This window comes from Oryctolagus cuniculus, chromosome 4, assembly GCF_051225735.1.
Source record: "Oryctolagus cuniculus isolate XC-2025 breed Fujian yellow rabbit chromosome 4, ASM5122573v1, whole genome shotgun sequence".
In the NCBI taxonomy this organism is placed as follows: domain Eukaryota; kingdom Metazoa; phylum Chordata; class Mammalia; order Lagomorpha; family Leporidae; genus Oryctolagus; species Oryctolagus cuniculus.
The window spans coordinates 110,122,637-110,134,733 of NC_142870.1; the positions used below are offsets into that span (position 1 = coordinate 110,122,637).

At 37.1% G+C, this 12,097-nt stretch overlaps 1 protein-coding gene across 32 annotated transcripts in view; it reads left to right on the top strand.

Moving 5' to 3' along the window:
• Positions 1 to 9,699, top strand: part of PHC3 (polyhomeotic homolog 3) — a 108,273-nt gene extending 98,574 nt beyond the window's left edge. For all 32 annotated transcript variants that reach the window (XR_011388060.2, XR_016232556.1, XR_011388057.2 and 29 more), the window contains one exon: positions 997 to 9,699. Coding sequence is in view for 16 of the 32 variants with exons in the window: in XM_089330954.1 (XP_089187080.1) it covers positions 997 to 1,151 (155 nt within the window). In the remaining 16 variants the exon portion in view is untranslated. The remainder of the gene's footprint in view (positions 1 to 996) is intronic.
• The last annotated feature ends 2,398 nt before the right edge of the window (positions 9,700 to 12,097 follow it).

Genomic DNA, 12,097 nt, shown 5'->3' on the forward strand with positions numbered 1-12,097 from the left:
GAAGTTGAAATTACAGGGTGAGCAGTGTAACAGCATTTCAGCAGCACTGCAGTAGACTGACACTACAACCTTGAAGAGTTTGTTCTGTACTGAGTGAACAATGGTGATATTTCAGATGTCCTTGGCAATAAAGGTCATAAATTCAAATAACAAATAATGAAAGCAGTACTCTGTACTTGAGAAACTCTTATGGGATTATTATTTTTTACGACAGAATATTTTATTCCTCTGGGCCAATGTGTGTAGGATATATTACACAAAGATAAATTCATGAGGTATGTTAGTATTTCTCTTAAGGTCTGTTAATACAGACCTTTTTAAAAGTTTTTTTTATTACTTATTTTATTTGAAAGGCAAAGGCAGAGCGAGTGAGCTTCCATCTACCTTTCCACTTCCCAAATGCCCATAGCAGCCAAGACTGGGCCATGATGAATCTGGGAACGCAGAACTGAATCCAGATCTCCCATGTGGGTAACAGAGACTCAAGACTTGAACAGTCATCTGCTGCCTCCCATGATGCACTAGCAGGAAGCTGGGTTAGAAGCAGAGGCAGACCTCCAGACCAGGCACTCTGAGGGGATGCGGGCATCTCAAGCAGCGTCTTCACCACTGCACCAGATGCCTCCCGCAGGCCTTGCATATGTGTGACTTGCTTTGAGGTGGCACTGTAGACCTTTTCAGGAAGGAACTGTTACATCTGGACTGCTCACTCGGTACATTTTTGCCTGGCTCTTACTAATTATTTTTATACTATGATTTTTAGAGGAAGAATTTCAAGTAAATTACTTTACCTGGATTTCAAATCAATTCTTATTTTCAGAATGCCAACACATACTGTCTTCAAGGGTGAACCTAAGACTACCATAAATAAATTTAATTTGTTTCTCAGTCTATATTTCAGATTCTCAGGTCCAGTGAGAACAAAACTGTGACTGTTAGGAATAATGTTAATTATTGTGTATTCAATTCTGACTTCTTCGTTTGATCAAATTTCAGGCTGCCAGGATATTGCAGATGAGTTCAGAGCACAGGAGATTGATGGACAGGCCCTTCTCTTGCTAAAAGAAGACCATCTCATGAGTGCAATGAATATCAAGCTAGGCCCAGCCCTAAAGATCTGTGCACGCATCAACTCTCTGAAGGAATCCTAACAGGAACCTGAGGCTTTGATATAACAGCTGTTTTACTCTTCTCAAACAGACTTGTAAGGTAAAGGCTTAACTCGGCCTGGAATATTAAACTTTTTGTGGTGGATAGCCAAGCACATTGGGATTTCTGCATCAAATGCTGACATTTCTACAGATAGAATAATTCATCATACATTTTCATTATTAGCCAACATTGGTAAAGTTAATTTTGCAGATTACATGCAACATTAAAAGACTTGGTAGAGAAGACCATGATATTTTTCAAAGAAATGTGTTATACCAGATAATTTTTTAAAAGTAATGCTTATCATTAATATAAAGAATCCTTTTAAAACTAACTTAATAATTTACATTTCTCCTCTTCGTATTTGGTTTTCTTATACATTTTTCTACCCTATTAGTTTTCTAAAAGTTGTCATTAGAGATAAGTTGTGGAATGACTTACAAGTCCAATGACAGAATCATGCAGTGAAACATCAGTGTGCATTTTAAAAAACATGTCTTTTAGACAAATGCTATTAAAAAAGAATTGCGTTCTAGCATGAATAATACTGATCTAGAGGTCAGAAGAATTGGTTTCTGTTCTAAACTTGAGTTTCAGTTTCTGTGCATTGAGAGCAGATGTTCTCCTAGGAGGTCAGTTTTTCCTCCCCAGAGGACAATTAACAATACCGAGAGACATCTTTGGTTGTCATAGCTCAGAGTTAATGTTGGGGAGCGTTGCTGCTGGTGTCTCCTGGGCAGAGGCCAGAGAGGCTGAGTATGTTACAGTGCACAGGATAGCCCTCTGCCACAGAGGGTATCCGGTCCAAAGTGTCAGTAGCGTCCAGATTGAGAAAACTAGATGTAAAAGGAGTGATGATGTTGCTCTTTTCCACCCAGAGGGACGTTTTAAAAAGGCAACAAGGAATATATATACAGTGGGACTGTTATTTAGGTAGTATTAATATTCTGATGAAGTACTTTATCCAGTTTTATGCATACTAGAAAATGGGAAAGAAATCCATAAAACTGACTTGTAAAATAAGGACTAGCATATAAATAATTTGACTCTGAGAAAGGAATGCTTTATATTATCTTTCTTATCTCTCTGCTCCTCTGCACTGATGAAGGCATAATCTAATTATGCTATGAACCAGCGCACTCTTTCTGTCGAGGAAATGGTTTGTAGCAGATAGTGATTGCTCTGTGGAATTTTTCTGATGTTGAATGTGCTGGGTCTAGCTAGAACGCACATTTCTTTTTCCGTTACTAAACTGTTGCATGCTTCCTGCAAAGCACTTACCGAGTGATTTCTGCTGGATGATCAGATCTGATTTTATATGTACATGCTTCAGGGAAAAAAATTAAACAAAACCTTCCCTTGAACAGTTCTATGGAATTATGAAACTAAACCAGAATTGCTTGTAGGAACCCTAAGAACATCGTAGTCCTAGATATGAGAAACTTTTGATATAGAAGGTTTTGTTTTCATCTTTTCCTGTTTCTTCTATGTACCATGTGCTTGAGATAGTTTGCTGATTGCAGGAACATACAGCAGTATTTGGCGGAAGTTCAGTAAGTGGGAAAAGAAGAGTCCGAGAGTTTCATTTTCACTGCTCTTTTCACAAAAATTGTGTTGAGCTAGTAGAAGACTAAGATGTCACTAAAGACATCACAGATATTTATCTTTTGGCTTTGTGTACATTAGAGAATGTTGATTATTTTTATACAAAAATACAGCGGGTAATTTTTTTAATCTCTAGATGCCTCTTGTTTGAATGTATGCTTTGTGGGATTCTTTGTGTAGTAATGTTTAAAAGAGATGTTTACCGATAGTTATGTGTAGGATTAGAAGGTTTAATATAATGTAAGGCTCATATTCCAGACCTACAGTAGGTTGTAATCTATGTTACATATTTCTTTATATCACATTTTAATTACTGGACTGAAGTTTCAAGGAATGGTCAGTACTCAGTAGTCAATTTTCATTTATTAACAGCTAATCATGATTGACAAAGTCATCATATGCTCGACTTTTCCCCTCATCTTGCAATTTCAAAACACAAATGCAGGACAGGCATTAGTAAGAGAGGCCCCTGCATGAAGGAGGGAGGTGCAAAGGAGTCTCCCCTGGAACAACAGCTTTGTCACAGATAATCCACAGTTACTACAGCACTGTTGAGGACAGGCACCCCTGGCGGTAATAGTTACCTCTGAAACCATTTTATTTATAGCCTTTAAGGTACTAACTTCCAAGTGTGTTGTAGGTTCTCTTTTTATTTACTTCCTCTGGGAAGTCATTCTGCACTTATTAAATGCCCCTGTGCCTAGCACAGACCAGAAGGGGCTTACAAGAAGAGTTGCTATTGGAGAATGCCTTATAATCTGAAATGTTACAAGTGGTCACGATCTTCTGTTGTCCCCACTCAAAACATAGCCAGAATACATACTTGCTGTTTTGAGTAGTTTTATTTATAAATGGCTCATTTGCTGTCAACTTTTTGTTCTTTTTTTGATGCAGCCATTTTGTAGATGATCTAATCATCTTCATTTCAAAGCTTCAGCTGTGTGATGGGTATGCAGCTGACACTGCATGTCCACCCCTGTACTGAGTTTTCAGCACTGTTTCAGTATGGTATAGGTAGGAGGGCACTATTCCTTTCCTTTCCTTTCCTGTTGCTAACTGGTTTAGATTTTTATTGGGTAAAGGATGGCAAGCAGAAAAGGAACTTGGGAGGTTCTTTTGCTACTTAAGTTTGCATTTTCTAGTTTCTTTACATCTTTTCCTGTTGAGGGGGAAAAACTGTGTTTGAAATTTTATTTGTTTTAAGCTTGAGTTCCTAGGAAAGTAAACAAACTGAGAGAACTTACTTGTAGAAATTTTTATATAACATTCATATTCATCAAGCCTTGTACAGGCATGTGTAAACACAGCTATGCAGCTTTGATGTGACCAGTATAGTATGAGACAGTGCTATTCCACAACCTGTCACCTTTACAGTGGCACAGAACTATTTCTATGCTGATACCTTTAGGTTTGCTATGGAATTTTCTAAATAGAACATTTTTTCCATCATAGTTTAAGGGCTGGCACCTAGGAGTAGAGAAAGTGGAATGGAAGGAAAGAAATGCTAGTGCCAAAGCTTGAGAAGGAGAAAGAGGCACACAGGGAAGCCTGCCATCTTTATTAGTTGTCATGCACTTCAACATTGAACAAATTTCTATGCTTTTGAAGTGAATATTCATGTCTCACTTAGTTTAAAATAGCATTTATTTTTTTCATAGGTATCCCACTGTTAATTTTCGTTTCCTTATCTGGTGAAGCATTTAAAACTATGAAACAATATGGTAATCATGCCTCTGAATAATTTTTGTGATAATCTTCATATAGCACATGTAAAATTGTAGTCAAACACCCATTCACAGATACAGATCTTTGATTGTAATCTGTCATTGTGTCCCATTTCACTGGCTTGTTCAATTAAATATTTTGAAGCCCATTAGTTACAATTTTTATGGTTTTGTTACCACTGTGGCACAAGAATGACAGGGAAGCCATGTAGGTTTAAGTGTTGGGCCATGTTTACAAGTGCACAGTTTTAGAAAGTGTAAACTGAATGAAGCTGACCTCACAGCCATATCCAGTGGATGAAATTCTCAGCTAGACATTTTTCACTGGAAGAGGCTATTTATTATAGTTTGTGGTTTGAAAACTCAAACGTGCTGCCTCTTCCATTGAGTACTAGCTAGTGGTAGAAAAGACCTCACCTCACTACCCCTAATACCTCCTCAGCTCCAACCAAACTGCATGAAAACTTTATTACAGACCTTTGCCTGAAAGTCCTTAGAGACTTTTGTAAAGGGGCCAATTTTAGGAGGGGAAGCAGCTGGGACAGGACTTTATGAAACCCTGGGCCGTGGAAACTGGCCCATCTATGCAGAATGTGTGCCCAGTTGGTTTCTTGTGCACAATACACGTATGAAACTAGAAGGGCCCTGGGGAAGGTTTTCTGGGAAGAAGTTTGGGGAAGTGGAGGAGGAGATAAATAGAAGAGAAAAAGCATTCCAGACCGTAGAGGATAGCACAGTTAAGTGACGCTGTTTAGTATAGATTATGGCTTTCATCAACAGTTTGACATAATAAATCACTGCTGGATCCCAGTCAGCGCTATAGTTTTTATGTCAAGATTTACCTATAATCAGACTCACTCTCTTAACTTGCAAGCATAGATACTGATAAGTTCTAGTGATACAAAAGTTAATGATAGTTGTTTTCTGAAAAAGGTGACAGCTGTTACAGTTGAAGAATAGTTGTCAAAAACGTAAAGGCTGATTCTTATGAGTTGTCAGAATTACAAAGGCAGGTTTCCATTTTCAGATACCACAGCTGAACCAGTCTTGTAGATTATTACAATGAAAGGCATTTTGAGATAATATCTTATTTGTTTGGTTGTGTCTCAGTCTAAGAATTGGATGACTAAGAGCTACAGGTTTCTCTTTACTAGTCTGGATTTTCAGTAAAAACAAGCCTACCTCTATTTCTTTTGTGCACAGCAATGTGGATCATGAAATGAACTATTTAACCCAAATTCATTAATACTGGCATTTTGTAATCTATTTAGAGCATTTGATTTTATTTCAAAGGTTGTAATTCAGTACAGATAAGCACAAGCATAGTGTTAGGAAAAGTAAATATGCAATCTTCCTGAAACTTAATTTTGACCCATTTAAGCTATATACGTCTTTAAAAAATTCTTTGGGGCGATACTCCTCTTTTGTTAGAAGTTCATAAAATTTATCACCATATAGTTTCCTTCATAGCAGCAGAACAAGCCATTTCTTTAGTCAAAAAATTTAAAATTATTCTTTGAAAGGTTTCTAAATTTTTAAGATTCCTGAGTTTTGCATATTATTTTTAGAGCTTAATCTACTGTAAAACTATACTATGAGAAAGCTTTATTTGAGAGTTATAGTAAGGCTTGAATGCAAATATTATTATCACCATCATATTGTAGAGAAAACATCTGGCTTTTTCTGAACTTACTTTAGCAAACATGCATTGAGAGGGAGTCCACGCCCTCCTTTTTCTACCTGAAACCCAGCTTCTCTGCAGACTCCCCTCTCTGAGAAGCGTGCGCACTCCCCACCAGTGTCATGTTTATAGTATCTTTTGGGAAAGGTTTTCCACAAATGTCTTATTTCTTTCTTTTTTAAAAAAATAGCGTGTGGATGTTGAATTTTATTAAAAGATGACAATTTTAGAGATATTAGAGAAGAGGTAAGAATGAGCATTTGGCTAATACTCTAAAATTATTTTTTGCTGCCTTTCAAAAATGTAATTATTGCTTTGTGATACTGAGTAGTATTCAGTATGAATCAAGAAGACAAAGTGTGCTGCTGAAAAGTAGTAATGAATGAATTTTACTTTGGGAGAACCCGTATAATTTTGAAGCACTGTTATGCTACTGGCATAATTTTAATTAGAGAGTAATATAGTAAGTCCTTTTAGACTGCCTATTCAAATTAGCTTCATAATCATTCTTTAAATTTTAGCTAAATATCATAAGGGTTAATAGTAGCCATTATTTATTGGCTTTAAAGCTATAGTTTATGGAATAGTACCAGTGTTAATTCCATGTTTTGTGGAGCTTAAATTGATGGCATGAAGAAGTTGGTGTTTATAAGAGAGTGGTGGAGCCTGAAATAAACATCAACCTATTTTAGAAAGAAGGAGTTTTTAGTCTTGCTTCAAACCAGACGTGTCCAGTGTTTAAAATATTTGTTTGGAATGCTTGTCTTAAAAGTATTTTTTCTTTAAGTATTAAATAATGAGTAAATAACTTACTTCAGTAGTAAGTGACAGGTTAATATACCTATTGAATTAACATGATGAGTAAAAATAAAACACATTGGTCTAAAGATTGGGGTTTTACTTTGTTGGTTAAATAGTTATGTATGACACTTTGGGCAATGATTTCGCTTTTAACCACCTCTAAATATACAGTATGGTGCCTCCAGTATTCACAGTGTTGATTTTGGCTTAAGGTACCCCCTAGCTCTAAAACTATAATGCCAGACCATATAATGGGACATTTTTAAAGTTGTTCCTACTTTCTTTCCCTTTTTAATGCTTCATTTTATACTTAAGAGCTTTTGCTAAAAGATGTTTATGAAGCAGACATTTCCTGGGCCATCTACAGTCTTTGTTCTCCTAAGGATTAAGGCAGAAAATTCAGACTAGCAAATGAGGTTTTTCTAAATGCTACATATTGGCTAACCACTGACCATGTGAACACATAAGAATATTGTCATTCATGCACCTAGGCATTCATTTATAAAGCAAACAATTTGAATCCTTACATGTACAACGTCGGCAGTGTACATGACTTAAAGAACTGTTAATAAGTAAAATCTTCCCAAACAAAATTCATTGTGGCTTAAGTAAACATGGACACAATTGCTACCTAATATACTGACTGTAAACTTGGAATGGGAGGAATTTTTTTATGCATTGGCTAGATGACAGCTAAGTGGTCCGAGTTAGTCACACCACAATTCCTATAACATGGTTCACACACTAGACATCAAATGACCATATGTTTGATTAGGTTACAAAATTAAAGCTGCCTAACTTTAAGGACTTAACATTTTGATACTCTTGTAGTAATCCATATTCCACAGCAGTATTTGGACACTTGATTCTGTTCTAGAGTTATTGTTGTATGCCATGTATAGTAGAACGAAAGAAGCTGGTGTTGATTTACTGTACATTTTTATTTACAAAACTTTTAAACTCAATATTGAAAATGCAGCAACTTTTCAAAACCAAAAAATCTCAAAGGTGATCTCTGGGACAGGTTTGGGTTTTGTTTGTTTTTAAAGTAAGAAAGATCACACAAAATAAATTGTATTATAAAATTATTAGAGATGCCCAGCTTTTTATATGTGTAAGCAGCAGTATTTTTAGAAAGTATATTTACTGCATAGGAAAAGGGTATCCTGTAAAATGTGGAGCTGGTAAAACGCAAAACAGTCCCATGTTGAATTGCCAAGTATTTGGGAAGAAAACATTAAATGGGAGAATGAATCATTAATTGGGTAAAATTTCCTTCTTGTGCTGGAATTCTGTGACCCACACTGTAATACCTGTTGTAACAGCTTTAAATATTAATAATCAGTTGGTAGTAACATTCTTCATAAAGACAAAAAATGAGAATATATTTTAAATCCTTTTGTGTATCAAAGTTATAGCTTTTAAAGCAGGAAACTATCCAAATAAATGTTGGATTAGAATTTACATTAGAATCTTTCAAACTGACTGAAAACAGAAACACTAACATGTAAGTAGCCAGTCTGGATTTTAAAAAACTGTCCCATGGTTAAAAATTACCTTTATAGTGTTTTAATTTTTTTAAAGTGTACCTAAATTTTCAAATGTTTTTGCTGTTAAAATCTTTTGCATAAATGCTTTTTTTTGTATATGCAATTTTAAGTTTTCAAAAGTCAACTGAATATGTGTGAAGATAGTATAACTTTTCTTTGTATTACTTCCAAGTTGGATAACTACATTCCTAATCACCTCACTTAAAGGCTTATTATTCTTTTTGTTTTTTCCCATATGGAGGAAAAAAAGTCAAAGTAAGTTCCAAAAAAACTACCCGCAGAGTAAGGCTTATGCCTGTAGTGAAGGTTGGAAGCTGTAGATAGCAGTACACAGGCATGGATACCGACACTGGTGGCAGGCATTTCAAGTCTCCACTAAATTCCTACTTTTTGTCTTCTTTTAAAGAAAGGCAAATGGTTGTGATAAACTTTGTTGTTGTTTTAATTTTTGATGCTTCAAGTGCATGGTTAACTGATTTGTAAAAACTTCTTCCTTTTGGTTCCTCCCGTTATTCTAAAGTAGAATTTTTATATTATTAAACTTCAAAAGATAATCTACCCAGGATGAACAAACCATCACCAAGGGGAAAAACTTTTTTTTTTAATCTTTACAGAAAACAAATGTTAAGATTATGTAATAGATGTATTCTTTACATTGGCTGTTGTATTAGAGTTCTCACAAAAAATGAAATAGTTTTAGCACTCTTAGCATTAGAGTTCCTTGATTGGTGTCTATAGCTAGTTTAAAAATGTATATCCTGAAAATGAAGTTAATTTTGCATCAGAGCACACCATGATCTATGTAAAAAGTGTCCATTTGGTGTATTTTTTTAAAAGAGAAAGCACTTTCATATTACGAGTAGCATGTGTATGAATTTTAGATTTTCCTATTTGTTGTGTCTATTCAGTGAAGTAAACTTGAGCATTCAAATGTTTGTTGATGGCAACATTAACTATTAAATTAAAGCACCTTATACTCTGCTGCTTAAACTTGCTTGTAATTGCACCTTTGTTCCCTGCACATTTTCACATAGAATATTGTTGTAACATTGCTCCATGTGGGTCTGGATGGAAGATTCATGGGCCTCCAGGATCATTTATTTATATTGTTTATATTCAATAATATATTGTAGACCAGTTGTAAGTTCATTTCTTTACAAATAAAAGCCTCTTCCATTTGGCTGTCTATTGAATAATTTTTTTTTGTTTATGAGACATAAGAAATCTTCTAAGTAAAGTAAAAAACTTAGGGACTTGGAATAGTTAAAAATGCTTCTAATTTAAAATCTGAAAAAAAATATTGCTAATAAAATTTAATGTGTTTTAAAAAATTCAGTACCATTTTATGGTCAATTATTAGGGCATAACCTTCAGAAGAAAAACCAAGTGAAGGGGGCCAGGTTTAGACTTTCTGAACTGTTTAAATACTCTGTTGTTCTCTTGACTATAGGATTATTTCTACTGAATGTTGGCTACAACTGGCTTTCCATGCATCTGGTTTTTATATAACAATGTGATTTTGTTGTTGTTGTTCTAAATGTGCCATCCATGTTCTTTATCCAGTGTCTTTTGTTAACAGATCCTGCCCACTGGAGTGGACATATGAATCAAGTTAGGACAAACAATCATTCCCTGAGATTTTATATTTGAAGCTAGAGGATGCTTTAAGCTGGTGTGATGGTTTGAGTGTATTTTCTGCCAAGGGTTCATGTACTAGGAACTTTGGCCTTGCCATGGCCATATTGAGATGTGGGTTGCAAGACTGGCCCCTCCCTGGGCTCTGGCTTCTTGTCTCATCATGTGATCTCTTCCCTCTTGCCTAAGCTCACATGTTCTGATGCCATCCGCCACGAGGTGATGTAGCCAGAGGGGCGCGGGGCCTTCGCAAGAGGCAGCATTGTGCTGTTTTAACTTTCAGCCTCAAAAAGTGTGGGCTAAATGAACTTCTTTTCTATGTAAGTTAACCCAGTCCCAGGTATTTCATCACAGTAATGAAAAACTAACACAGCTGGGATAATAGTTCTGAGCTTTGGCAGCCAGAACGTCCATCAAACAAAACAAACAGATAGCCCAGAGAGGTTCTTCTAATAGCTTACCCTGTCCTTTTTCCAGTATTCAGCTTTCCAGGTTGGAATTACAGATGAGTATCCCTTATCCCTGAAATGCCTGAGACCAAAATGATCTCATATTTTATAGTCTTATAGATTTTCAAATATTTACATAGACTGGTTGAACATCCCTAATCCAAAAATATGTAATCTACTCAGTTTCAGGTTTTGGACTATTTCACATTCGCACATTGGGATGCTCCACCTGTACTTGGAACTCGAAGGACTCCTAATTATCTCCCAGCATTTCCCAACTTGTCCTTCAATGGCTAATGCTTACTGAAAAGTCCTGTGAGCTCAAGTAAATGGATTTCTTCACTGTGGGCCTTCAAAGCCTTAGAATGTTCATGGGCATTGTGCATTTTTGAGTGAAACAACTTTCTTTCCATTTGACTGAAACAGTCTGCTCTTTTGCAAAACAACAAATGACTGGTGAAAGGCAGGGTGGTGTACTGTAAGGAGCATGAAATCTAGAAGCCACACTTCTGAGTGTTGGTCCAGAAGGTTGATCTTGAGTATCTTAATTTCAATGTTTTAATTTATTCGTTTGTCATAAGGGGGGAGAATAACAGTACCCATTAGAGTTGTTGTGAGGACCAAATCAGTTGCTGCACATAAAATACTTAAAATAGTGCCTTCCCGAGTCTTTGCTATGATTAGTGCTTCATAGCACTGCTTTTAGTGCATTTTCCAAATAACGGGACGTTACCTGTAGATTATGAGCTTGCTTTAGTGGGCCACAACCAGCACTTTAAAAAATGACAACGTAGGCCGGCGCCGCGGCTCACTAGGCTAATCCTCCGCCTTGTGGCGCCGGCACACCGGGTTCTAGTCCCGGTCAGGTGCCGGATTCTGTCCCGGTTGCCCCTATTCCAGGCCAGCTTTCTGCTGTGGCCAGGGAGTGCAGTGGAGGATGGCCCAGGTGCTTGGGCCCTGCACCCCATGGGAGACCAGGAAAAGCACCTGGCTCCTGGCTCCTGGCATCGGATCAGCGCGGTGCGCCGGCCGCAGCGCGCCGGCCGCGCCGGCCATTGGAGGGTGAACCAACGGCAAAGGAAGACCTTTCTCTCTTTCTCTCTCACTGTCCACTCTGCCTGTCAAAAAAAAAAAAAAAAGACAACGTAAAAATGCATCTGCGTCTGCAGCCACATACTGGCCTTCCAAATTCAGAGGTAAGACGCCGAATGGGAAATTCTCACAGCGGCTCTACTTTGAGTTGTGGTCTGCTCTCGGCTACTCGCCTGAGGCCTTTCTACTCTCATAAAAGTTATAGTATTAGACACTAACCATAACTCCTACTTAAGGCTTTTAGTCTCTATGGACACTGTGTCTGGGCAACAGTGGGTGTGAGTGACTACTCTACCTCTGTTTCCCTTCTACAGGCTAAGCCATGGGCTCGAGTGGGCGCTTGGGTGATGACCCCACCTTCTGCTCCCATATCCTCTCACTAGTCAGACTGCTGGGATTCAAGGACAC